General features: G+C 49.4%; 1 protein-coding gene across 6 annotated transcripts in view; it reads right to left on the reverse strand.

Annotated features, from left to right (window-relative positions):
* GRAMD1B (GRAM domain containing 1B) overlaps window positions 1-26354 on the reverse strand; it is a 232969-nt gene that overhangs the window by 146388 nt on the left and 60227 nt on the right. For 4 of the 6 annotated variants that reach the window (XM_078058830.1, XM_078058831.1, XM_036081711.2 and 1 more), the window contains exon 1: window positions 20554-20942. The exons of 1 other annotated variant lie outside the window; for it this stretch is intronic. In XM_078058830.1, the coding sequence (XP_077914956.1) occupies window positions 20554-20927 (374 nt within the window). In that variant the 5' untranslated portion in view covers window positions 20928-20942. Of the gene's footprint in view, window positions 1-20553; window positions 21021-26354 lie in introns of those variants that run through there. One more of the 6 variants, XM_036081719.2, reaches the window with a different exon arrangement.

A 26354-nucleotide genomic window follows, 5' to 3' on the forward strand; every position in this document is an offset into this window, starting at 1 on the left:
AAGGTATACACTCACAGGCACATTTCATTAGCAAGAAGGCAACAGATACTGGGTAATTTAGAATACGGAACAAAAGGAAACAAGTTGAATGATCCACAAGTCGTTTATTTTTGTTTTGAGAATGTTAATGAAACACACACACACACACACACACACACACACACACACACACACACTCCTGCCCTATATCCAATTTGCCCTCTTCAGGTTCAACTTTGGGATCCACCCACATGGAAGAGGGCACAAAATGATTTTCGTGATCCACAAAGTAGATGATTCATTCACTCAAGTCTCATTCAAAGAACACTTCAAATGGCAGCCTGCCAACAGAGAAAAGATGAGAAAGCAAGCTTTGGGTGGGCCAAGTGCCGTACTAGAAGCAGTAGAGACAAAGTACCCTAAGACCTAGCCCTACCCTCAAGAATCTTAGAGTATGTTTAGGAATGAAGCCTCAAGTATAAAGATAAGTATGAACCACCAAAACGCTGTATCACAGGGAAAGGGGAACACACGTGTACTGAACGCCTACAATAAGCATTTTTCACATATGATCTCACTTAAAAGTCAGTATTCGAGGAAAATAACATGCTTCTTTTTCAACCCAACTCCATTCTGTCTGTTCTTGATTTCTTGATTTCTTTACATCGAGAATAACAGTGTGCCATTTTCTGTTACCAAATACCCCAATCTGCCTTCACTCCAAGAGCTGAGCACTCTAACTCATCTATGATGTTGTATTCTTTCTGACCTACATAGCGCCCCCTACAGCAACTTCCTATACACCCTTTTCCAAGCTCCTGGCCAGGCAGGCAATTGGGCTGGCAATGCCTAAAGCCCACAAGTGCGTTGTTGTCTGAGTCCTCTGTGTAACTCTGCTGGGCTAAGAGAATTAGGTGGTTATCCCCCTGCCTCAATGGCGAAGGAGAACCGACTCAGAGTTGGGGGAATTAGAGGAGCAAGCTCCACTCCCATCTGCACAGCTGAAACTTAGAGTGTCCCAGTTATATACACATACCCCCATGTGTTCTTACCACTCAATGTGCCACTGTCCTTTGTCTTTTCTGCTCTTTACTCACATTCCGTAGTAAATGGGAGTGGAGGTGCACTACAAGGAGCAGGGAAAACCCCTGGCCTTTCAATGTTTCCTTGCCTAGGATGCCATTCAAGATCTGGAGATCAAGAAATAGATCTGCTTCAAGCTCTTCTTTATGTCTGTTTGCTTCTCAGGGTGATGTGAGTGAGACGGAACGCAATGGGCAGCCTCCATTCCTGAGCTCGGCTGAGAGGCAGCTCCACTTTGAGGAGGTAAGTTGGAACTGGTGATGCCCAGTTGCCCCAAGAGGGCAAATATTCACCCAAAGTGGACTCAGATCATTTTTGATTTCATCATACTCCTTTGAGTGTTGAGGTCACCCACCTTTTCAGCTTTCCTTTCATTTCCCCACTCCTCAAACTGGCGAACTCCACCAGCTGCATCTCTCCCTCTGCTCACTTCCTCACTCAAGCTCCCATCTCGATTGTTTTACACAAACTATCCTATTATCAAATGTCACCAAAGACCGCCCACTGGCCTTTTTCCTATCTCAATTCTTTCTGACATTTCTACAGCATTTGAAATGACTCCTCCTTCTTGGGGAAAAAAAAATAATAGTACTCTACCCTTGACTTAATTTTCCTATTACTTCGTGAGATCAAGTATCTCATTCAACAAGCATTTCTGGAGCACCTACTATGTGCCAGGCTCCATTTGAGGGAACACCAAGACGAAAGAGAAAATATTACATTCTGTCCTCAAGGAGTTTACACTCTAATGAAGAGCCTTTCCATCGAGTAATGAGATTACACACAATAAGCTAACCTCTTCATGGAGGGTGGGATGGGAAAAGATGTCTCTGTAAGGTACACTACCCACACAAGAGACAGAACACCTGGGGTCCCGCGGGACTCTGCACAGAGCTTCACAGAGGAGGAAGCATCTGAGAGGGCATTTAAGACAGTAAAATGTTACTAGGCAGACCATATTCTAAGTGGAGAAATCGGCACATGCCCACGAAGACTTGACGAGAGTTGTACGCTCGCTCGGTCAAGGGCCTCAGGCTCACCCTGCTGGAGGTGAAGGCTGGGCCCTTTACGGCAAGAGATGAATGCAGGCAAGTAAGCAAAGTCTGTATCACAAAGGGCCCGTGGGTCCCAGAAGTGGGATTAAATTTCATCCTGTAGGTGATGAGGGAGGTACTGAACACTTCTGGAGGGGGGTGTGTTTGTTTATCGGAAGAAAGCAGAGGATTAAGAGGAAGGCCTCTAGGAAGCCCTCTCAAAAGAGCAGAGAGGATGAAGGCTCAAACTAAGGGAGTGGAACCCCTGAGAGAGAGATTTAGGAGGTGCCTGACTACAGGTGGTGGGAGAAGGCCAGGGAGAAATCTAGAATGCCCTGCTGCCTCTGCTTGCCCGCACCTGAAGGCAGTTCTGTCTTCTTCTCTGGTATCCCTGCCACTCCAAGCACATACATGCAAAACACGTATGAGGCAAGGAATAAATACCTCCTGACCAGTTCAGTACTCCCACCTTGCTCACCTAATGGTAAGTCTACAGCGAGAATCTTCCGCGGGCCTTGTGCCCAGAGTGAGAGCAGGAGGCTGCTAAGGTGGGCTATGGAAAGATTGCAGGGCACCCCAGCTGGGTCCTACGTACCATCCGTATGACTCATCCTGGAGTCATGCACAAAATCACACTCCCATCTATTAAAAAGAAAAACATGGAAAACGGAGCACATGTTCAATAGAGCAGTACCACTGGGGCTGGGCTCAGAAGTCCGGGTCTAGCTCTGGATCCACCACTGACGGGACAGGGCACAGAGCAAGGAGCCTCGCCGTTCTGGACCTCGGTACGCTTCTCCGTAAAATGAACTGAGCGCGCCAGACCACAAAGGCCCCTCTGGCCTTAAACGTGCAATGAAGCTCAGTAAGATTTGAAGGACTCTTCTAGGAAAATCGGTTTGAAAGCTAAGCGATTGGCAGAGAAGGGCGTTGTGTGACCTGAACCAGGAGGGTGAGGTGGCCCTGGCTGGGCAGTGGGGAGAAGAGAAAGAACAGCAACCTGCGAACAGCTGTAGCTTAGGTCCCCGGAAAGGCAATTCACGGGTGCAGACACACATGTGACTTCCTGGCTCACTTCCTGCGCTCTCAATTCTAGATTCCTGCTTCCTTTTATTGTGACTGTTTCCAGCTTACCCCTTGATCAGAGTCTATAAATTCTTGTAATAAAATCGTGGACCAACCCTTATACAAGAAGGGGCCTAAAAGATGATCTTGTCTCATTTTTCCCCTTCCAGAACAGGAAACTAAAGAAAGAAGAGACATGTATCAAGCCACAGGGGTATTTAATAGCACTGCAAAAAATAAAACTCGAGTTGGCCCTACCCTGAGAGCAGAGTTCTGCTCACAACCCCACGCTGCCCTTCAGGTACAGAAAAAGACACCCCAGGATTGAGGAGAGAAAGAATCTTCCTTTTTTTCTCCGACTTCCGGCGCTATTGCTCATGACAAAGATAACTACTAATAGCTGTTCATTCCACCGAATGTTCATGTCACGTGCTGTTGGTGAGTGTTTACTAAGTACTAGGTCTGTTCTAGCCACTGGGAGACATGGTAGTAGGCAGGGCCCCAGCTCTGAAGAACCTCAGATTCTTGTGGTTTAGCAGTAGGGATGCAGAGGTGAGAGACAGCTCATCAACACAGACAAAAACAAAACAAAACAAAACAAAACAAAACTCACGGTAAGTTAAAAGTATTACAAAGATAGTAAAATCGGCAACTGAGGCGTCTCGAGAAAGCAAAAAAAATAAATATGTTAAAGTCACATCGATAAAAAGTGGCAGAGTTTGGACTCGAATCCACACAGCTCACCAGAGAGCACACGACTTCACCGACTGGGTCGTACCGAGTGACTCGTGCAGCGGTTTGCATGACGAGTGCCCGCAGGACTAATGACCGACTGAATGGGAATATATATAATCCGAAGGGTCTCTCGGGCATTTTTAATTTGGAGTATTTTTAATTTGGAAGGGAATTCAGAAGAAGATTCTAGTGCATTCTGTTTTGATTTTAATGCATCCTAATGAATCTCTAGCTCGTCCTAATGGAAACACAGATTATAGTTTAATCAAATATTTTTCCTTTCATTCTATATCTCTATCTACTGTGACAAAACGGATGTAAACATTTGCTTTCTTACTTTCCTAAATAGTAAAGATAGCTCTTACACGGTACATACTCAAAACCACATTTATCACTGATGTCGACTGGGATTTAACACATCACAGTCCTCTTAGTAATATCAGGCCAAGTGCTCATAAAATATTCAGATACAGCAAGTTAAAATAGTCTCAAAATACAAGAATGGCATGTAGCTAGGTCCACAGTTGCAGTCTTATAAAAGATGGACTAACCATTGCCGAGGACACACAAAACCAACCCGAATCTCACAAATGCCTCACATCTCAAAGGCAGTCTTTATACGTCTTACCTTGGCTCTTTTTTATAAGATCGTCTCATTTTTCTAAAAGTTCTCCCTCAGCATCTTCTTCCTAGCACCAATAGCATCTTCTCTCCTAATTACACCTCATCTCAAAGAATGTCACTCCTTTCAAACCCAGAAGACAATCCATTCACATAGAGCTCTCTGTGGGGCCTTATGGCAATACCGATTAAACTGAAATCAAAGATCCATGAAGTCACATCAGGGGAAACCCAGCAGCGGGCAAGACAGGTGCAACATCCCCTTGGTGGCTTACGTGTCCCCCTCCCTCTCCCACGAGAAGGGGGATTGGGGTCCAGAAGTACACCAGGAAATGCTAAGTAGACGAAACAGGCCACCGTCCCTGATCACACGCAGCCCTAACCACCCTCTGGACCACTATTTTTTTCCAGGTCTGCCAACCCCAGATGACTCAGCAAAGGTGCCGCAATGACAAACAACCACAAGCCCCAGGGCCTGCCCTTTGGATCAGATAAGCTTGGCACCGATATGAAAATGACACCAATGTGAAAACACTGCTTTCCCTTAAATGTAAAGGGATGAGCAAGAAGTCATCAGAAAGTGAGCACCTATCGCACATCAGGAACTTGGAGAGATGCCTCACCTTTCTTTCAATTCCACGCCAACCTACAAGCTGGGTATCATCATGCTGCCCTCTTTATGCAGGAGGAAACTGATGATGCAAAACAGTCTGAGGGAAGAAAGCTTGCTCCATGCTGGAATTTTACTCTACGGAAGCAGGCTGGAAATTGCTACTGGAATAAAAGTCAAACACAGCCACTGGGAAGTCATCTACACTGGGGAGAACAGTGTCAGCCTGGGCAGTTATCAATGGTATTTTGCAAGGATGAACAGCCTTGGAAGAGGGAGAAACACATTCTATGTCTCAGCTGTCCCTGGTCGCTCTCAAATTCACCATCAGTAGCCGCCTGCGACTCTGGATGCTCCATCCCTCAGCTCCAGCTGGGCTTCGCCTGGACTCATCTAGAATGGGGCAGGCCAAGTCTCTCTGTCTCCCAGAGGTGGATGGCTCTAACCCAACAGCTAACATCAAGACAAGTATCATATTCAATAAGCAAATTAAAATTTCTTGCTGATAAGAGTGGAGTTACCATCCCAGGCCAAAGACCACCTCACCTGTCCTATGGATATCCAGGGTTAAAAAATACATAATACACACACACAGATACATATATAATATTTATATATATATTAAATACATAGTATATTTGTTTTGGTTTTTTTTTTTAAGATTTTATTTATTTGCCAGAAAGAGAGAGTGAGCACACACAAGTGGGGGGGGGGGGCGGCAGGCAGAAGGAGAAGCAGGCTCCCCACTGAACAAGAAGCCCAATGTGGGACTCAATCCCAGGACCCTGGGATCATGACCTGAGCCCAAGGCAGACGCTTAACTGACTGAGCCACCCAGGCATCCCTCACAATACATTTGTTTTTAAAGGTCTGTTTACTTATTCATTCATTCATTCTCTGACACCCATCCACTGAACCTGGACAAGTATGTTTGGACCTGCATGCGCTCAACTATTTCTTACTAACCTTCTGAGGACACTACTAAGCTGATTAAGACAGTGAAAGTGAATTATTTCCAAATAGCACCTGTCACCCAGAGGGGCCCTAAGCTTATAGGCAACTGGAGACAGATGCTCTAGGACTCTAGACTCTCCATGGCTATGAGGACTAAGGTCAGAAATAGGCACAGATAACAATCCAAAAATGCCCAACTTTGGAATCCTTTGCATCAAAGGTATGAGAAACAAAACAGAACTTTTGTTCCCCAGCCCATCCTCTGCTGGAGGAAGGCAAAGGGAAGTTCAGCGCTCCTGTGTTCTGCAGAAAAGAGAGAAGAGAAGCGGCCAGGTTACCCCAGGCCCATGGCTGGGATTCCCCAGTCAGCAAAACACAGGCTGTCTTTGTCTCTTTCATGAAGTGAATGAGCCAGGCCCTAGGGTGACAGTAATTTGCTTCTGCTCCCCTAAGACAAAATGTCCACCCAGCTCCATTTACAAAGGAAGGTCTTCTGCTAGAGAGGACGTCCTTTGCAGAAAGATCTGGCCAGTTACCAGGATGACCAAATGCCACAGTTCCTGCTGCCCTCTCCTTGGAGGGCACCTGCCACCTTTCTAGATCTTACATTTATTTGTATCCTCTGCACTGACCGCCTAAAAGATGCTCAATAAAAACTTACAGTTGAACAGATCAATGGATGGACAATAAATAGACTAAATCCTTCAAGAGCAGAGGCTAGCCAGAGCCCAGTGGCTGGCATACAGTAGCCAAGCCATAAAGGCGTGCAGAATTCGAACGCTCCTCGCTGGGGCAGCCTGAATATTTCATGGGTCCCGCAGGGGAGGTAAAAAATCCAGCCAAAGCTTTTCACAGCAGCTGCTGCTTTAACAGAATAGGGGCCTGCTGAAACAGCGGCTTATAATGTTCGGTCTCTATTTTCCATTTCCTGTGGATTTTCATTACCTACATCGTCAGCACATGCATATAAACCTCAGGATGATGTTAGATATGCACGTGTATTCTTGTATGGTATCAAAAAAGGCCTGAATTAAAAGAGACAGGACCACCTCTTTTTGAGTCAGGATTCCATCACTACTTAGTTGTACGGATGTGGGCATGTTGCAGAGTTTCAGTTTCCTTAAGGGCCAAGTGGACACAGTCGTTTACACCTGCCCCACAGGATGCCGGAGCAAATGAAGCAAGGGATGGCCAAGCCCTAAGCACGTGACTGGAGGCTCGGTGCATGCCAGGAAGTATGGCATGTGTTGGGGCAAATGCAAAGAATAATCATCCTCTGTGCTGCCTTCCTGGAGCCCATGGCCTGGTAAGTCCTTTTGAAAAGGATAAAGTGCTGCCCGAATTCAGAGATTATGATAAACTGCAATCGCCAGCATTGTTTTCACCTGTCTCCACGTGAGCACCATTCTCTGCTGCTCTGACTAGAAGCTCCAGTGGCAAGTGTCAGTGTCCCCTCTTTCCTCTATACGCCTGCCTCCCCCCACCCCAGGCTCCCAGTTCAAGAGTTCAGGGTCCACACTCTGTGGTGCCTCAGTACCTGGCATTGAAGGCCTGTCTTCAGGCTGCCACTACCTTGCATGAAGAAGGTCCATTTCTCCTGGTGGCCCTTCGGCTCCTGGGTTCCGCTAGAGCCGAGAGGAAAACACCAGGAGGACAAATGCTCTGACATCTGATAGCTGCAGAGAGAGAACCAGCTTTGCACCAGCGTCTCCTGAGGTCTTGGAAAATGTCAGAGTACCAGATGCATCTGCATTCCGAGATGCCTAGCCCCAAATAAAGTCCTCCTGTCAGTGGGAAGGAGTCCACTCCCACATTCAGCCCTCAGCTGCACCCCCATTCCTCTCTCTGCAAAGCAGGGCAGAAGACATTACTTTCACAATTCTCGATTTCTACATTTTAGAACACAGACGAATTCTCTTCCAGGGATGTGCCCAAGTAACTTGTGTTTAAATAAACAGGGATCACTATGGCGTCGTTCCTTTCTTTACTGTTTCCCTCCCCTCTCTAGGATGCAAGCTCTCCTAGCCAGAAACTATGGTGTTCGCTATAGTTTCTGGTGTCTAGAACAGCACCTGCCACGTCACATGTGGTCAATAAATATTTGGTGGATTAACTGGCAGCGGGGGTGGGGGGTGGGGGAGAGGGTAGGAGGAAGGATGCACATATTCCGAAATCCCTCTCTCCTGCAAGAGGAACAACTGTAGCCCCAACCTGGAATCAGAAGGCCAGAAAAAGTGTGGTTACCATGGCAACCACAGCTCCAAAATTCAAAACACCCTTCAAAACTGCCACAGGTCTTTGGTGGGAAAAGGGTTAGTTACTCCTCTTTGCAGACGGTACCTGGGCTCTGGGTCGACCATTGCTTCTGACCTGTTCTCGCTTTCTGGAGCCTCGTTTTGGGAAAAGTCAACCACCTCCACCTACAGATGCCAAGTTAAACTCCCTGAATAGAGACCATCCTTAGAAGAACAGCAGTCTCGGGGCACCTGGGTGGCTCAGTTGGTTAAGCGACTGCCTTCGGCTCAGGTCATGATCCTGGAGTCCCGGGATCGATGCCCACATCGGGCTTCCTGCTCAGCAGGGAGTCTGCTTTTCCCTCTGACCCTCCCTCCTCTCATGCCCTCTCTCTCTCTCAAATAAATTTAAAAAAAAAAGAAGAAGAACAGCAGTCTCTGATCTCTGGGCACCAACAGTCTGATGGAAGACACAGACAGCACAAAGAAATAAAAACATGAAAGAAACCAACAGGCTCAAAGCAAACAAGCCATTATGTAATCATCCAGATTTACATAAATGGGATATGGCGGGGTAATTATTCAGCTTCAAGAGGACTTCTTGCAGGGTGCCTGGGTGGCTCAGTCGTTAAGCGTCTGCCTTCGGCTCAGGTCACGATCCCAGGGTCCTGGGATCAAGCCTGGTATATTTATTGACCACATGTGACGTGGGCTCCCTGCTCCATGGGAAGCCTGCTTCTCCCTCTCCCACTCCCCCCACCCTTGTGTTCCCTCTTTCGCTGTGTCTCTCTCTGTCAAATAAATAAATAAATAAAATCTTTAAAAAAAAAAAAAAGAGGACATCTTGCTTTACAAAATGATTTACACTAGAATTCCATGAAAATCAAGTTTCTGTACAGTCTTTCATTCGATTATTTACTCCTTCCCTAAATACCTATGTACTGAGCTCCTACGATGTTCCACGCAAAGAGCTCAGCAAGCACTGAATAAAATAAATGCTGAATAAGATAAACTCTGCCCTCACAGCTTATGATCCTGTAAAGGATGCAATGTGACCAGATAATCGCAATTTAGGAACATAATCATAAACTAGGACATGTAATAAATACCAGAGTCTGGGGACGCCTGGGTGGCTCAGTCAATTAAGCATCTGCCTTCGGCTCAGGTCATGATCCCAGGGTCCTGGGATAGAGTCCCACGTTGGGATACCTGCTCAGCGGGGACCCTGCTTCTCCCTCTCCCTCTGTCTGCCACTCCCCCTGCTTGTGCTCTCTGGCAAATAAACAAAATCTTAAAATAAAATAAAATAAAAAATAAACACCAGAGTCTGGAAATACTTCCTGGAGGAAAGACCCAAAGGAGAAGAAAAGAAGGGCAGCGTGGCAAGGTGGGTCGGTGTTACCAAAGGGGAACTCCAGCTGAAGGAACAGTGTCTGTGGAGACCAGGAAACAAGAGAAAGCGCCCCACTCAAGGCACGGAGGGGCCACTATGGCTGGAGGCACGGGACTGGGAGCAGAAGCAGGAGGGGAGCAGAAGTGAGGTCGTGAAGACCACTCTGGCTGCAGCCAAGAATGAAAGGACAGGGCTTCACGGGAGACAGGGAGACCAGCGAGGAGGACACTTGAGGAACACACACGGGAGAGATGGTGGCCTGGAGAGGAGCAACGGTGATGGAGTCAGGAAGACGGGCTTGAAGAACACCCTCTCAGAGGAGGGAAGCCTCGTGAAGCTGACCGGTCCCCATCCCCAACGCAAGGAACTGAGGGAGAGGAACTGGGCTGGAAGGCAGAAGGGCCAGTTCAAGGACACCGACGTGGAGTTTTGAAGAACATCCCCATGAAACGTCCATTAGTCACTCTTAGGTCTGAGCCTACGGCTCAGGAAAGAGAGGAGGTCTGAGGTATGTGAGAGTCATCACCACAGAGAAATAATTAAAGCCACTCAAGTGGATGAAACAAGTGTAGATTTAGGAGGAGGAGGCGCAGAGGGAGGGCAAAGGGAAAAGGAGAGGGAAAAATAAGAAACCTGGAGTCAGAACCTTAAGCAGACAGACACTGAAGAGACAGACAAGAGCAGCCCATGAATTGTAAAAGCTCATTTTCAGCACCTATTGGTAGATAGGAAAAGCGACATCTCATAATTGATCAAAGAAGTAACCACTGTTCCAGCTTGTGCTAACCAGAGGAGCAAACTCAGAGGCCTCACAGACCACCAAAAAAATCTCACTTTTACTAACTAATAATAACATTAGCATAACTCTTCAGATGCATCTACTTAAACTGTCTTACAAGAGGAAGAAGAAATGTGTACTCTCCACTTTACAGAGGAGAAAGATGCCCAGATGTGGAGAGATGGAGTCACCCGTCCAGGACCACACAGGGAGAAAATGAGCTGAACCCCAGCCAACAGCCCAGCTGCCTCGGATGCTCCCCCGGACTGGTGCTAGGACGTTGGTCCTCCGAAAGACCATCCACAGACGAGGCCTACGGGAGCTTCCTGAGTTTGCTGATGAAGACAGGGCTCCATTCCATGCAGAATGGGCTCCCCAGACACGGGGTGGGCTGAACGCCGAGTTGACGTGCAGGGTACCTGTAGTCCAGAGCCATCTCTGCTGCTGACCAACTTCACGGCCTTGGACTTCTGTTTGTTCCAAGCTGAAATGACCCCACAAATCCCAGCCACCACGAAGACTAGATTCTCCGGACAGTGGCAGAGCCAGAACTATAGGGACTAACAGGTGGCAGCTGAGTATAGACAAGTAAGACAACACTGTGGTGCCATTTAGGTCCTAGGACCCTCCTCCCCTGTCCCTTCCAGCCAACTTTTTCCTCAGACCTATTCTTTTTTTTTTAAATGCTGTAGTCTGACTTCCATATTCTCCTGAAATTATCTTTTTCATGTTGCTCTCCACACAGGCCAGGAGTTCCTCAATGGAAGGGCCGTTTGCGTCCAGCCCTGTATCCCAAGCACCAGCACAGCCCTGTAACTGTCGAAAAATTTTTCAACTGTGAGAATCAGCTCTCCTGAGTTCTCTGATTTTTCAGCCTAATCTCTCTAACTACAAAGAAAAAGGATGTCAACTCACAGAAGCATTTAAGGAAGCAACCCAAGCATGGAGAAGGCATTTGAGAGAGAGGAATCTTTCGGGGTCCCTCAGAACTTTCCGAATGGGCGGGCTACTCTCTACTCTGGTCTTCCGACACGTGTGGCCGCCAATCCTCCCAATAAGTCCACAGGGCCCCACAGCACCTGTGATATCCAAGTAATCACTAGCACAAACCGAGGGCTTCCCTCAGGATCTGCAAGCCACAGCACACGTTACTACTAAGAATAAGTCTTTGAAGGAATGTTCTCAAAGGATGACCCATCTCTCGTCCTCACTGAAGACAAAACTAGAGAAAATGTGTTTGAACCTTACCACGGGGGATTTCAGTCAGATCTGAGGAAGAACTTTCTCAGTAGCGGGCCTTGAAACATCGAAAGAAGTAACCAAGAGAGGTGGTGCAATCCTCTTTTCTGAGGTCTTTTTAAAATTTTTTTATGAGGTCTTCACCTGTCAGGAAGATGTGGTTCATCACAAAGATAGAGAAAACACATGTTGCCACCCAGGCTAAGGGCAAACTGTTCCCTGGAAAAGCGCCACCCTGTTCAGAATAACCTTTATTACTGCTATTCCATCCAACCCTGAGAAGCAAACAAAAGGTCAGGAAGAGCTTGGAGTGTAATGACCCAGCTGGAAGGCAAACACTTGCTGGATCAGGGCAGATGGCTCTGCGGAGTCAGACTGGCACTAACACATAGGTTCGGTTATGGGAACCACAAGGATGAGGCTAAGTGGCATCTTTGTTGAGTGGGTTCTTCCCCGCACTTCGGAGAAGCATCTCATCCTCATGGCTCCTCCAAAAGAAGTAGAAATTCTTCCCCGCCCCCCCTTATTTCACAGATTCACCTGTCCTCCCCTGTCCTCAACGTAGGGACTTACATTCTACCCCACCTTCTACAGGGACAAAGTAACGGAAGAGCCGATGAAACAAAATGTCTATTGCTTAAAAAGGAAACCTGGATGATGGGGGCCTCAGTTGGCTGGGCGTCTGCCTTCAGCTCAGGTCATGATCTCAGGGTCCTGGGATTGAGCCCCGCATCGGGCTCCCTGCTCAGCGGGAAGCCTGCTTCTCCCTCTCCCACTCCCCCTGCTCGTGTGCTCTATGTCAAACAAACAAATAAATAATATTTTTAAAATAAATAAATAAATTAAAAGGAAACCCGAATGAGAAAACATAGTGGGTGATAATACACCAAATATGTGAAATGATGAGCTTTATCTTTCTCTTCCCTATGACCCCAAATTTTACGTTAACTAGCTATTTTATTACACACACAGTATCTACTGGCTTTTGGGACGTAAGAATTTCTTTTAAGAAGCTGGAAGACCCTTGCAGAACCTCAAAAATGTGTCACCAAACCAACCGTCCACTCTTTCTGTATTTTCCTAATCGTTGAGTCAAATGATGCAAGGGTTACCGTACTCCCCTTTCCCCCACCGGGCCTCCTGGGCAAATTCTTTTTCCATAGTTGTGAAAGAAAGGGGAAAAACCAAGTGGGTTGTTGGTTTTGGGTTTTTTTTCCTTTTTCTTTTTTTCCCCTCACTCAGCCCCCTCACTTCCTGACTGAATTTGCTAACCAAGAAGCAGCAAGACTAAAACCCTCTGGGGTCAGACCGAGTAGGTAAGAGGCAGCAGGCTGAGAAGACGCATTACTGCAGCGATGTGCTGACACCGGGAGATCTCACGAAGAACCAAGAAGCTCGGGAGAAGTGAGTTAGAAACCGGCCCAGACTTGAGGTCGGAGGCCAGGGTTCCCGGCCATAAGCCAGATCTGCCACCGCGACGCGCCTATCGCCTTGTTTCCTTATCTCATCGACAAATCGGGGTTGAACCACCAGAATCTCAACACGGAGTGTGTCCGAAGGATGCAGAACAAAGGACTTCATACCATCAGACCAAAAAACAATGTATCGGGGGCTCCAGTGGAGGGGCAGCGGATTTCCTTATCCCTCCCCTCCTCCACCACTGATCTTAGCTGAGCCACGGCCACGTCTCGCTGATGATTCTGAACAGTATTATCTGAATTGAAAATCCAGACACATAGCGTCTGGAAAACAGAGGAGAATATTTGACACCAGGACTATTTTTAGAAGGTGGCACGTGGCTGCGCACAGCGGCAGGGGGCGGGGCGGTGGGGGGGGTGGAGCCAGCCACTGCCTGACATCTCTTTGTTGCAGCTCGAACCATCTCCGTCCTGCCCACGTTTGATTTTCAGTTTTGCATCCTGTATGGAAGCTTTGCCATCTGCTCTACGAGCAGGAAGATGCCTCAGGCGCCGAAATCACAGAACAAGAGCTGACAGACCCCCCCCCAACCCCCACCCCCACGAGATGTGTAAAAGCTGTATCTTCCTTCATACCAGACACAACAGCCCCTTGGCGCATCACCACACCAATGCGGGCTACGGAGGCAAGAACCCAAGAGGGCAAAAGCTCCAGAAAAAGCCCTCGGGCTGTAGAAAGCTTCTGTACACACCGGAACCCAGCAACCGCCCTGGGCTCTCAGGCCAGCTTGGTTGGGTGTCTAAACACCTGCTCCAGGGCCCAGTGGCTCGCGCACGGAGGTCAGGAAATTCCCCACTGGCAGCTTAGCCATTCAGACGCCTTAATGGAAAATAGCGTTACCCTAGAAGCAATTATCAGTGACCAGCCTAGCAACTGGTGGATGGAGAGGACTCGTGAGAAACCTCACCGGGCAGAATCATCACCTGCTAATCTGCCCCAGGATCATCCGTGGCTCCTGCCTGATGCGTAACTGGCGCCCCCTGAGTGCGTAACCACCATGGAAACTCTTAAAATAACCAACTCCCACAGAGGAGCCTGGCCAGTGTGAATCAGTCCATGGGCCTCCACCTCGACCTCCTCAGTTTCCACAAACGGTTAGAGTTTGGAAACCACATCTCCAGCCAAACGCTAGCCGAGCAGTTTTCCCAGGCCGGTCAGCACGGGCCCCCCACGCAGCGGTGCTCGCCCACACGCCCTACAGCTTTCTCCCGGGAGCCCTTCCCATCCTGCTGACCTCATTCCTACCTTCTCTCACACCCTTCCCCTCCACATGTATGCTTTCTCAAACATGCAAGAGCCAACGATTTCCAGGCCCTGGAGAGATGGTACAGTGTCCTGCAGAGAGCTCAGGCCCTGGAACGGTTCAGATCTCACCCTTGCTTCTGTTTGACCAGGAGCGAGTTAATCTCTGAACTTCAGCCTTCTCAGCCGTTAACACCCACCTGGGGAGTTTCTTGTGAGGATTAAATGGGATTGTGTATTGAAGGCCCTCTGCCAAAACTTGGCACCAAGTAAAACGCAGTCCCCGGCCTCGAGGATTTATAGGTCGGGTAGAGGCTCTCACTAGTTTCACCTAATCCAGCACCGGTTACTTACTTAATCTGCTGACAGATCACAGGTCTCCTCTGCATTTGTTTTTGTTGTTTTGTGTTAAGAAAGAATGACAGTTCTCAGGCACCTGGGGGGCTCAGTCGTTAAGCGTCTGCCTTTGGCTCAGGTCATGATCTCAGGGTCCTGGGATCGAGCCCTGCATCGGGCTCCCTGCTCATGCGGAGTCTGCTTCTCCCTCTCCCTCTGCCCCTCCCCCTGCTTGTGTTCTCTCTCTCTCTAATAAAATCTTAAAAAAAAAAAAAAAAAAAGAACGCCATTTCTCTCCCCCCACACTCCCTGTGCCTCTCATACACCGCAGGGTGTGCACAGAGGTGATGGGTAGAGTGTCTGGATGCACAACTCACCCTGCTCCCCTGGAAATGGAGCTGAAACCAGAAGCAAGACTCTCTCCGAAGGTCAGAGGAAAGGCTGAAGAATCAAGATAAATACACCAATGATACCATTACTTGCCAACCCACACACCAGCGAGGCTGGCACCACCAGATGGAGAGCCTGGCCCGCCAGGCTGGGCAGAATCAGTGAGAGGCGCCGCCTGAGGTCAGATGTGTGTTGCAGAGAGGAAACCTTGAGGCTCCAAGTTGAAAGGACTCTAAGCAGCCTGAGGATGTTACAGAAGAAGAGGGGACAGAACAGCCAAGGGGCCACGGTAGCCCAAATGATGACAATACTCGGGGGGGCGCCCTGGGGGGCAAAGAAGCAGAGATGTACTGCTGTGTCCTCTGGAAAGACAGCCTACAGGTAGTCATCCACACCTGCTCACTGGGCCCTTGTCAGCTTTCCCCTCTCCCTCCAGGGAATGAGGACAGTATGCCATCCTGCCAGACGAGGGTTCCGTCCAATTTCCGACTTCTCACCAGAATCCAGCAGGTCAGAGAGTTTTGAACAATCACCACAACCAGTTATGGCCAAGGAATTTAGGGAGACATGCAGGTACTAATTCCAAAAGCTTGCCCCATCAACTTCACTCTACCATTTTTGGGGGGAGGTTCAGAGGGCAACACGGCCAGCAAAAAAAAAAAAAAAAGTGCCATCTTATGTTAAATGGTAGCTAACAATTCCCAGTCAGAGGGCTGGAAGAACAGTGCGAGGCTCGGGCCCCTAACTCACCACCCAGTTCACACAGAGCAGCAAGAATTAGCTGCCTCAAATACCACTCTGCACATCTCTCCCAGATTCTAGAACCTATAGCGGCTCCCCAATGGGCTGAATCCTCTTTGTATACAGAGCACACTGTCTGTGGGATCTCAATGCATCTTTGTTGACTGACTGATAAACTGAAATTCCGACTCTTCAGCATAAATCAAGTCGGTCAGCCCATGAGTTCACCACCCTATTTTCCACATCCCTCATCGAGGCCACTCTTGGTCATCCATTCCCATCTTCAAGCCAACACCCCCAAACTGCTTTCACCAACAAGCATCTGGTCTCTATTCAAAACTCTGCTCTCAGGGCGCCTGGGTGGCTCAGTGGGTTGAGTGGCCGACTCTTGATTTCAGGTCAGGTCATGGTCTCAGGGTCCTGGGATCGAGACCTGCTTCGCGCTCCATGCTCAGCGGGGAGTCTACTTGGGATTCTCTGTCTCCCTCTCCCTCTACCCCCCACCCCATGCTCTCTCTCTCTCTCAAATGAACACATAAATCTTCAAAACAAAACATAACAACAACCACAAAACCCTCTGCCCTCTAAAGTAGATGTGTGGCTGCCTAGGGCCGGGGAGAGGAATAGGAGCACTGAGGGTGATATATAAAGGGTACGGGTTTCCTTTTGGGGTCACGACAATGCTCTAAAATTGACTGTGATGAAGTTTGTGCATATTTGGGAACATACTAAAAACCACTGAATTGTATACTTTAAAAATGAGTGAATGGTATGGTACGTAAATTATATCTCAATAAAGCTGTCACGGGGAAAAAAACCTCAGCTCTGAACTCATCTCCTCCAGGAAATTCTCCCTGACTTATGAATAAAGATAATTTCATTCCCAACAGTAGAGAAAAAAAAGAATCATTCTTCCACTCATTTTTAATTTATTCACCAACAAAACACTATTTTTTTAAAAGATTTTATTTATTTATTTGACAGAGAGAGAGACAGCGAGAGAGGGAACACAAGCAGGGGGAGTGGGAGAGGGAGAAGCAGGCCTCCTGCTGAGCAGGGAGCCCGATGCGGGGTTTGATCCCAGGACCCCGAGATCATGACCTGAGCCGAAGGCAGACGCTTAACGACTGAGCCACCCAGGTGCCCCAACAAACACGTATTGATCACAATAAAAGGCCAAGTACAGTGCTAGACAGTGAGGATACAAAGATGAACCAGACAAAACTGGATGTGGATTATTTCACTACTGAACCCGAAGGTCCTTGGTTCCCCAAACCACGCTGACTTGACCCTTTCTCCACTTCTTTCTTCCTAGGGTTAAAGGATGGGAAAAAAGGGATCTCCCGATCCTCTTTCTGTGTTTAACTTGTGCAGCTAAAATCCACAGCCCCTTGCCTTCTACTGCATCAGACTCCACTGCAGCCTGAAAGGTGCTTTTCTTGCCTGTGGAGAGGTAGATTCCGGAGGGGCAATGTGAAGAGGATGGATATCACGCAGGGCCTGGTGTGCTAATCCCCCCTGGCTAAACCAGGCCAGAGCAGAGCAATTTTCCAATCCCATCAGGTGTGAGGAGTCCCAGGTGCTGCTCCAGGACACTTGAGTGTGTAAGCTCATACTCTCAAGCGTATATCCACTCCATGCAAGATACTCACAGAATACTGACAATAATCCTTCACCCTGACACAGCACTTTCATGTGTAGGAAACATTTTCACGAGTATTACTCCTGAGACACATTTCCACCTCCACAGATGGAGAAGGTGAGACACACAGAGAGGTGAACGAAGTGGGGTATCCAAGGTCCCACACCTACTAAATGACAGAACTGAAATTTAAACTGAAATCTCCTGGGGGTGCCTGGGTGGCTCAATCGGTTAAGAGTCTGCCTCCGGCTCCGGTCATGATCCCAGGGTCCTGGGATGGAGCCCCCGCATCGGGGGGGGGGTCCCTGCTCAGTGGGGAGCCTGCTTCTCTCTCTCCCAGACCCTCTTCCCCACTCATGCTCTCTCACTCTCTCTCTTAGATAAAATCTTTAAAAATTAAAAAAATAATAATAATAAACCGAAATCTCCTGGCTTCAAGTCCAATATTCTTTTTGCTCTACTGTCCTCAAAAGCCAACTCTTTCTCAGGGTAGCTTGCTGGGCATCCACAAGCTTCTACTCACTTGATTGCTTCTTTTCTCTCCAAGGAGCCTTCCATTTCTAAGACCTACACATGATGGGGTTTTGTCTTTGCCAAGATCCAGAGAGATTCCAACAGGAGACAGTGTAACAGTGGTTAAGAGTAGAGATCTGAGTCAGACCAATTTAGGTTTGAATTCAGTCTGCCTTTATTCTACACATACACGTATATTCTTCTAAACCAGCAAGCCATCATTTAAAAGACCTGCCTTCATCTACACCTACAAGGTGAAAATCCTGCCTGATTTTAAGAATACTGAAGATTCCACGGCACATTTAGACAACTCTCAAAACCAAGAAAGCCTTCCTTAATTCCAACCAAATCCACCTCCATCCTCACCCAATGCAAGACTCTTTTCCCCATATTTTGTCCTCCACATGCATGGCAAATCCCAAAACCAAAATGGGGTCTCTATTAGGGTCTCTCACATTTGAGGGGAGGGTCTCTATTAGGGTCTCTCACATTTGAGGGGAAAGCTGACAAACTGTGATGAACTATTTTCATCAAGAAAATAGCAAGCTCCTGGCTGGCTCAGGTGGTAGAGTGGGGTTCTGACTTCAAGCCCCACATTGGGCATAGAGATTACTTTAAAAAAAAAAAAAAGAAAAAAGGAGGAGGAGGAAGAAGAAGAACATTAGTCCCCACCAAGCTTGCCCCTCTTCCCTCTACTCTGTGGAAAAGGCAGCAGGATGAGGTACCAGACAGAAAGAATTGTTATTCTCAGGTCCACAAAAAGCTCTTTAAGGATAACCATTTCCAGTCCACAGAAAAGAGATCCTGGAAAGCTTAGCATAACCCCACTGATTCTTCAGTGTCCCCTCAAAGACACAAGGTTCTCCCTACTTCTTTCTTCTTCTAAAGTTTATTATTATTATTATTTATTTATTTATTTTTAGTAATGCTCAAACCCATGACCCCGAAGAGATCAAGAGCGGCAGGCTCTTCCAAATGAGCTAGCCTGGTGCCACCACCCTGCTTCTTTTGCCTTTGTCCATATTGTTCCCCTTTCTTGATCTCATGCCCCTGACCTCATACTTCTCCTGCTGTTTTCCACCACCCGTCTGTATTTGTCACAGTTTGAGACTCTCCCTTCCAGAAATCTTTGTCTTCCCATGGTTCCACCTCCTCCATAAGAGTGAAACTTACATGCCTTAATTGCTTGTACAAGTCTCCACCCACTCTCCTTCTCAAAGTTGGCATCCCCTTTTCTACCCAGCCCTTCCTCCTCTCCACCCAGGGCCCCATCAACATTAGCTGGTACCAGACTGAGTTCAGGAGAACATTCAATAAATACTTGTTGAACTGAAGTGAATGAAACTGAACAGCCTGGGAGGAGGAGTCCTGGCCAGTCCTTCAGCTGTCTTACACCAGGCAACAAACCTCTGTTAAGAGACAGGACTCTAGGGCGCCTGGGTGGCTCAGTTGGTTAAGCCACTGCCTTCGGCTCAGGTCATGATCCTGGAGTCCCGGGATCGAGTCCCGCATCGGGCTCCCTGCTCAGCAGGGGAGTCTGCTTCTCCCTCTGACCCTCCCCCTTCTCATGCTCTATCTCATTCTCTCTCTCAAATAAATAAATAAAATCTTTAAAAAAAAAAAAAAAAAAGAGACAGGACTCTAGCGTCTAAAAGTAAATGAGCAGAGTCCATGGTATCAAAGAGTCAGTGAGGATCCCTCTCCCCGCCAACCAGGCGGTGGGCTTGGCTCCAACACACCTCCTAGCCAAGGCTCTATGGAGCTGCCCTATGGTTTTCTACACTGAGCGATAGGACAAAGCGAACTTCTCCCATTACTCAGATGCCACACTAACCCGGGCAAAAAAGTAGCCGGCACAAACCAGAGTAGGGCAGAGCAGCTCTAGACGTCAGAAGACTCTTGTAGTAGGAAATGTGAATCACTCAACATGCAAACTCCAGCACGTCTTCTACACATGTGGGCTAGGAAAAGCAAGCTGGTGTGGCCAAAATAACATAAAAATTGAAATGGAATTCAGCAATATGAGCCTAAGTGGAGGCGCCCCTTAACCTCTCTCACCTTCTGTTACCTCCATGTCTTAAGTGGAAATAACAGCAGTACCTAACTCAAGAGTTTTCGCGATACGGGGTGCTCACTGTAATGACCTGCACATGATAAGGACTCAACAGATATTAGCTGCCATGGTTTTATTATGCATTTTGCTATGAGGATGGAATGAGATGGAATGCGGCGGGAAGCCCTACGCAGGTGTGTGACACAGGAGAAAGTCGCAGGCCCCCCGGCCCCGGCTTGGGGAAGAGGGCGACACGCGTGGAAGCCGAAGTACCCCCGGCCCTCGAGCGGGGCGCAGAGGTGCCCGAAGCCCACTCTGGCGAGGGGCCCCTCCTCCCCCCCGCTTTCCTTCCCGAGGTCTCGGCCAGGACGCCCCCGGGGAGGGCAGGAGAAGGGAAAGGGAAGCCGGCAGGGGGGCTGCGCAGGGACGTACCTGCTTTCACTGCACTCCTTCCGCTCCCTCACCCTGAGCCACTTGCGGAGGAGGAAGCGCTTTCGGCGCGGAGAAGCGCTGGGTGTGGAGCAGTTGGACCACGGGGTGTCCTCGTCGCTGGAAGGCGTGATCTCGATGGACGGCAGCTGCAGGAACTCCTTGCCCGGGGCCAGGACGCCGGGCAGGTCCCGGGTCAGCCCGGCCTCCAGGCTCTGCTCCTGCACGTTCTTCATGCGGCGCATCTTGAAGCGCCGGCGTCGGAGCGTGGGGGTCGACGAGCTGGACCAGAGCGGGCTGCCCTCGGGCGCGCCCTGGGGCTCGGGCACCTGCAGGGCGGGCGGCTGCAGGTTCTCCAGCATGTTGGCCGCCGGCATGGGGGCCCGTGGCGGCCGCGCTCCCTCGGCGCCCTCCGCCAACCGCCTCGCTCCCCACCCCTGGCCGCGGCGCGCTCGGCCCGCTCTCGTTGGGAAACGCTTGCCGCTCGAGCGGCGCGGAGGGCAAGTTCCTCTCCCGGAGCGCCGCGAGGCGGGCGCGCGCGAGGCCGCCGGGGCCGAACTTTCCGGTGCGCGCTCCCCACGGCCGTCGGCGCCGGTCCGCCCCGCCCGCCGCCCGCCGCCGCCCGGCCGCCCTCCTGGGGCTCCCGCGGCGCGCCCGCTTGTTTTTCTTCCGCGCTCTCCCGGCCTGCTTGCGTCTTCGCCTTAGCGGGACTCGGCGGCGCGGGGCCCCAGGGGGCGGCTCGGCAAACTCTCAGCGGCTCGCGATCGGCCGACCGGGCTGGGGAGCCGGCGTGGCGCTGCAGGGAGGCGGAGAGCGGGAGGGAGATGGGGGGAGAGAGAAAGAGAGAGGAAGCGAGACACTGGATAAAAACAAAAAAGGAGGAGGGGAGAGCTAAGAGGGAGGGGAGGGGAGGTCATTTCTGTCCAGAAAGGGCATGCACAGGCAGCGACAGCCAGAGTAACTGTACGCGAAATCCCTCGGGGAGGAGGGACTCTACCTCCGAGTAAAGGCTGCTCCAATCAGCCTAATGAAACAGGATCACAAACCAAACTTTCTCAAAGCAACGATTGGCCAGGCAGCTCTCATTAGCCTCACGCCCAGCTTTTTCTTTGGGGGAAGGGGGGGGAAAAGGGAAAGGAGGAATCAGCAATTCAGTCCTCACTCCCCAAGGCCACCCAAGACAGGGTTGGGGGAAAACTAGGGGGCTTTTCCGCAGAATGTCTTCTCAGAAAAGTGCTTTCTTCGAATTATTTGGGAGTGCGGGTAGGGGCACAGGAAAGCTGGGCATAGTCAGAGGGCGCCAGCAAAGTTCCTGGAGGCTGCTTCCAAAATGACAAGTTGAGAAGTGAGAACAGTTCTCCTGTGGAATAAGCTGAGGACAGCAGACATGACATACCAAGGAAGGACAGACAATAGGATCTGAGAGACATAGGACACACAGGACCAGTAAGGAAAAGGGACTGATGATCCTTCTCCATCTTGAGCGACCCCATCAATACCATAGCCCCATCCCAAGCACAAAATGAAGTTACTGGAGGGTGAGCACCCAGAAGGCAAAGCATCCAGCAAAGACTTCCTGGGAGTTATGTTCCTGGGGGATGATTCAATTCTGCTTCAACCTGCAAGGGGTATGGACTGGGTCACAAAAATCTAGTATGTGCCCAGGTCATGGAACCTAGATAGAAAGTGAATCAGCCCCAGCAGTGTCTGAAGGTATGCTGACCCACTCCCTCCCTAGACCCAAGGACCTACAGCCCTAAGAGCCTGGCCCGAGAACTGATTCACTATTGAGGCATTCTCCATTGCGACTGAGCATAAGCCAGCCCAGCTTCTAGAGCAGAGCTGTACGGTCCATTCTCCTCCCTTCCGGCCCAGCACATACACCTCTCCACTATTTGCTTCTACAAAGTAGAGACAGCAGCTTTCAAAAAGACCAGGAGGAGCACAGAAGAATGCACCATTAAATCCACAAGTTGACTCACCTGTTCTCCGCCCCTCTCTAGGAGTCCAATTTCCAGTTAAGAGCTGATACCCCAGTTTCCCTAGCAGGGTGATGGGCACAGGAACATTTCATTAGTGTCCCAAAGCTGAGGAAAAATCACAGTCCCAAAGACTTGCAAGAACTCACAGCAAGAAAATCCATCCCTGCAGGTCAGCAGGACCTCAAGCATGACAACTGGCCATGGGTTCATCATGCCCTGGAATGACCCATGGAGGGGAGCTCAAGATATCAATGTCCAAGAAGCCAGGAAACTGAGAGAAGTCAGTTTTGCGCTGGGACAGAGATACTGTGGCCAAAAAGCCAAGGCCAGGCCCACCTGTAAATGACTCCCCGGATCATCAGCTGGTCTTATTTCTGACTCTCCACATCCGGCCACTGGCTCACTCAAAGGTGGTTTGGTATCACTCTATTTTAACTCCCGGACATGACATAGAAAGGAGAAACCCCTTCAGGTGTCAGGCCTGGCAAGGACCCGGGAATGCTGAGGGCGCTGGACAGGCAACTCCAAACTTCAGGATACCGAGTTAAGCCAAGGCGCCAGAGTTGCTCACTGCCTTGGACTTCCTCCAAGGATGCTCACTGCCTTGGACTTCCTCCAAGGATGCTCACTGCCTTGGACTTCCTCCAAGGACAAGGGCTTTGCAGGGGATCCGATAACTTCCCATTGCCTGCCTGTTGAGGGGCCTGCTGAAGTAAGAAGCCAAACAAAATAAAACAAAGAAGCAAACAAAGACGTGAGGATCCACAACACAGGGCTAACCGACTTGATGGGTAATGGGGGGAGGGGGAGATCCACAAGGGGAGCAGGCCCCTCGAAGTTTATCACCAACACTCTGAATTTCAGTGGATGCCTCTTAAAAGGAATTCAAGTCACCAAGCTCCCTCTTCCCACACACTGCAGCCGCTTTTCCCACCCACAATAGGATTCTGGACCTAAAATCAAAAATCCTAGATTTCATTTAAGCCTTGGGCACCGCAGTAGTTCAGAATGATCATTTACATTTCACCTGGCCTGAGGGAAAACCTCCTCCAAACTAAATCTGAAATGGTTTCACTTGGCTGAGAAGCAGATACCCAGAGGACCTCAAGGCCCCCAACACTGTCCTTGCTTACTTCCACGGGCAGACCCTTCCCCCTTCTTTCCTTCACGCCGTTACCCACTAAAAGCCTGTTCAAAACACATCTTCCCGTCCCCCCACAGCTGTTTCTGTTTGATTTTTATTTACCATGGCACCATCGAGTGAGATGATAAAGGGGGAACTGCTTTGAGAAAGGAAAGCCCCTTCGACGACGAGCCATCATTACTATTAAGACAACAAGCATGTTGAGGATAGAACCAAGTTTCTCCTCCCTTAGATTCTCCAGTATCCTGTGTTTTTGTTGTATAGTAACCTTTACACTTTTGTAAAGGACGTTCATACATGATATTTTATCTTCCCAGCGACCTAGGAGTGAGGTAGAACTTTATCCAAGGTCATAGATAAAAACAAACAAACAAACAAAAATAGTCAAAGGCAAAGTCAGAACTTGAACCCAGGTCTTCTGAAGCCCTTTAGAGGCCATGGGAATCTCACCAGATGTATCAGCTCTGGAAAGCCGCAGGTCCCTTGTGGCACCTGAATTCTACCAGCCCTCGCTTCAGCTGGGAACATCCCGAAGCTATATGCAGCTACTCGATCCCGTCAGTCATTTTACAAGTGGGGAAAGGGAAGCACAAAATCTTAAAAACAATTTCCCAAAGCATCTGGTGGCAAGGGGTCAGGACCAGGGTTTCCACTGGGGACTTCAGAATCTCAGTCCCCGCCTCCCCCTCCCCCGCTCTGTCTTGCATTTGGCTCCCAGCAGACTCTGCGGTTCTCTGGGAAGCTGCCCTGGCCTCTGGCCTCCCAGACAGGTGGCGGGCCAGAACAACCTGGCCTCCCTTCCCCCACCTGCAGCCCGGCCTCGGACTTTTAAATGAAAGGAGCTCATATTACCAAGCGACTGTTGTTTATGCTCAGCTGTTCAGGCTCCCTTTTCCTGCAGACACAAGACACCCAACACCTGTCTATTACTTCTGCAGACCCACTAACTATAGTCCGGTTTGCAGCCAAGACTTCAGGAGGGAGCCTAAGTGAAAAATACTAGCTGTGAAGTTAGATTTCTCCTGGGTGCACATCCAAGTGAGTGTGAGGTGCAAGGGGCAGGCCCCCACGGACCCCTCCCATCCCACCTGCCCCAGGGATGCCAAGGACAGGCACCTCGCAAGAGCCGAGGCAGGACTGGACAGGCAACTCGGTGGTAACCCTCCTGCGAAAAGCCAGAAGGTCCTCGCCCTCAAGCTTGGGACGTGGAGTCTGTCTCCCGCACGTGAGAACAAGCGCACCCAAGGGCTCGCCCACACACAAGGGAAAAAAGCAGACAGCAGGCCTACAGGGAGTGGACTTTGTTACTACCAGAGAAGCTGTAAATCTGACAGAAATGTGAAGGATGCTGCGGCGCAGTTATTACCGATCTTCCAATACAAAGTGAAGGATGGCAGACCTTCCTCTCTATCTCTCCTTCTGTTGCCGAGCAAAAGAGGAAGTGAGTGTAGGGCTCCGTGTGGGGGATTCAGGTTGGATGATAATCATCTGTTGAGGCTAAATCCAGTTAGGGATTGGAATGTATGACCAAGGATGGATAGAATGGCTTTCTCTGAACGTCTTTAAAGGTAACTGGATCTCAGTGAGAGACAGTAGCAGGAAAGAGATGATGTCTTAAAGGCCCAGTCCCCACCCCATCACCAGGGGTCTGTGAGGCCCCAGATTCCCTCTCTTTTTAAAAAAGCATAAAACAAAGTCCATTTGAACTGATGCATGTCTGGCGCCAGGCCTTTTGAACTGGATACTAAACACCTCCCTGAAACCTACAAACAGCTTTAATATCTTACGTGGTGAAATAGGAAATCAGGGAGTAATCACTAGGGTGATGATGGGACAAGGAGCCGGGAATGGGGAGATGGGAGCAAGAGAAAGGACTGGAAAGAACAGGCTTCCACCCCTCTTGGTATCTCAGTTCTGTTCCTTTTACTAACCCCTACCTCATTTCCCCGTGAAGGTGGGAGCTACTGAAGAAGTCAGAGGAGACTGCACGGGATGTGTGTGGTCAGGGGAGGGCAGAGCATGCTGGCTGAACTCAATCTAAACAAAACCACAGTTGGCCGGCCACCATGTCCAGCATCTCCTTTTGAGGAAAGGAAGAAAATGTCACGAGACTTGTATGGAGTCTCAGTTCCCTAGGGCAGAGCGCTGGCGGGCCTCTCAGCCATGGGGAATGCACAGAGCGCTTCCGCTAGCCTTTGGCAGGAGCCAGGGTGAACAATGACGTCACCTCAGGAGAAGGACTGTCCCCAGATAAGCCTCCCTGGTTTAATTGCTCATCAAAAGGCTTAGGAGTCAAGGAAGAATATTTTGCACAACGACATTTTGCTGCCCTGTGTTCTTGACACCAGGATACGAAGGCACAGATAGACATCATCTCTTGTCCTCTAAGCCTTACAAGGACAGTCTTTATGTAAACCTAGGCCGGAAGAAACTTCCTGACGTCACCCTATCTGTCTCCTTCCTGTCCTTGCAAGTGGCATGATCTGGGTATTCTGCTGCTTTCCTTGGAAGCACCAAATACTATTGGCCAAATATAACCTAGTGATTAAATGCAGAGGCCCAAGGCATGCTATCTGAGCTTTAGACCCCTTTCCACCACTTACTAGCTGTCTGTTTTGGGGGTAGGTTACTTAATTTCTCCGTCTCGGCTTTCTCACCTGTAAAATCAAGGTAATTGA

The sequence above is a fragment of the Halichoerus grypus genome, chromosome 11 (genome assembly GCF_964656455.1).
Source record: "Halichoerus grypus chromosome 11, mHalGry1.hap1.1, whole genome shotgun sequence".
Classification (NCBI taxonomy): domain Eukaryota; kingdom Metazoa; phylum Chordata; class Mammalia; order Carnivora; family Phocidae; genus Halichoerus; species Halichoerus grypus.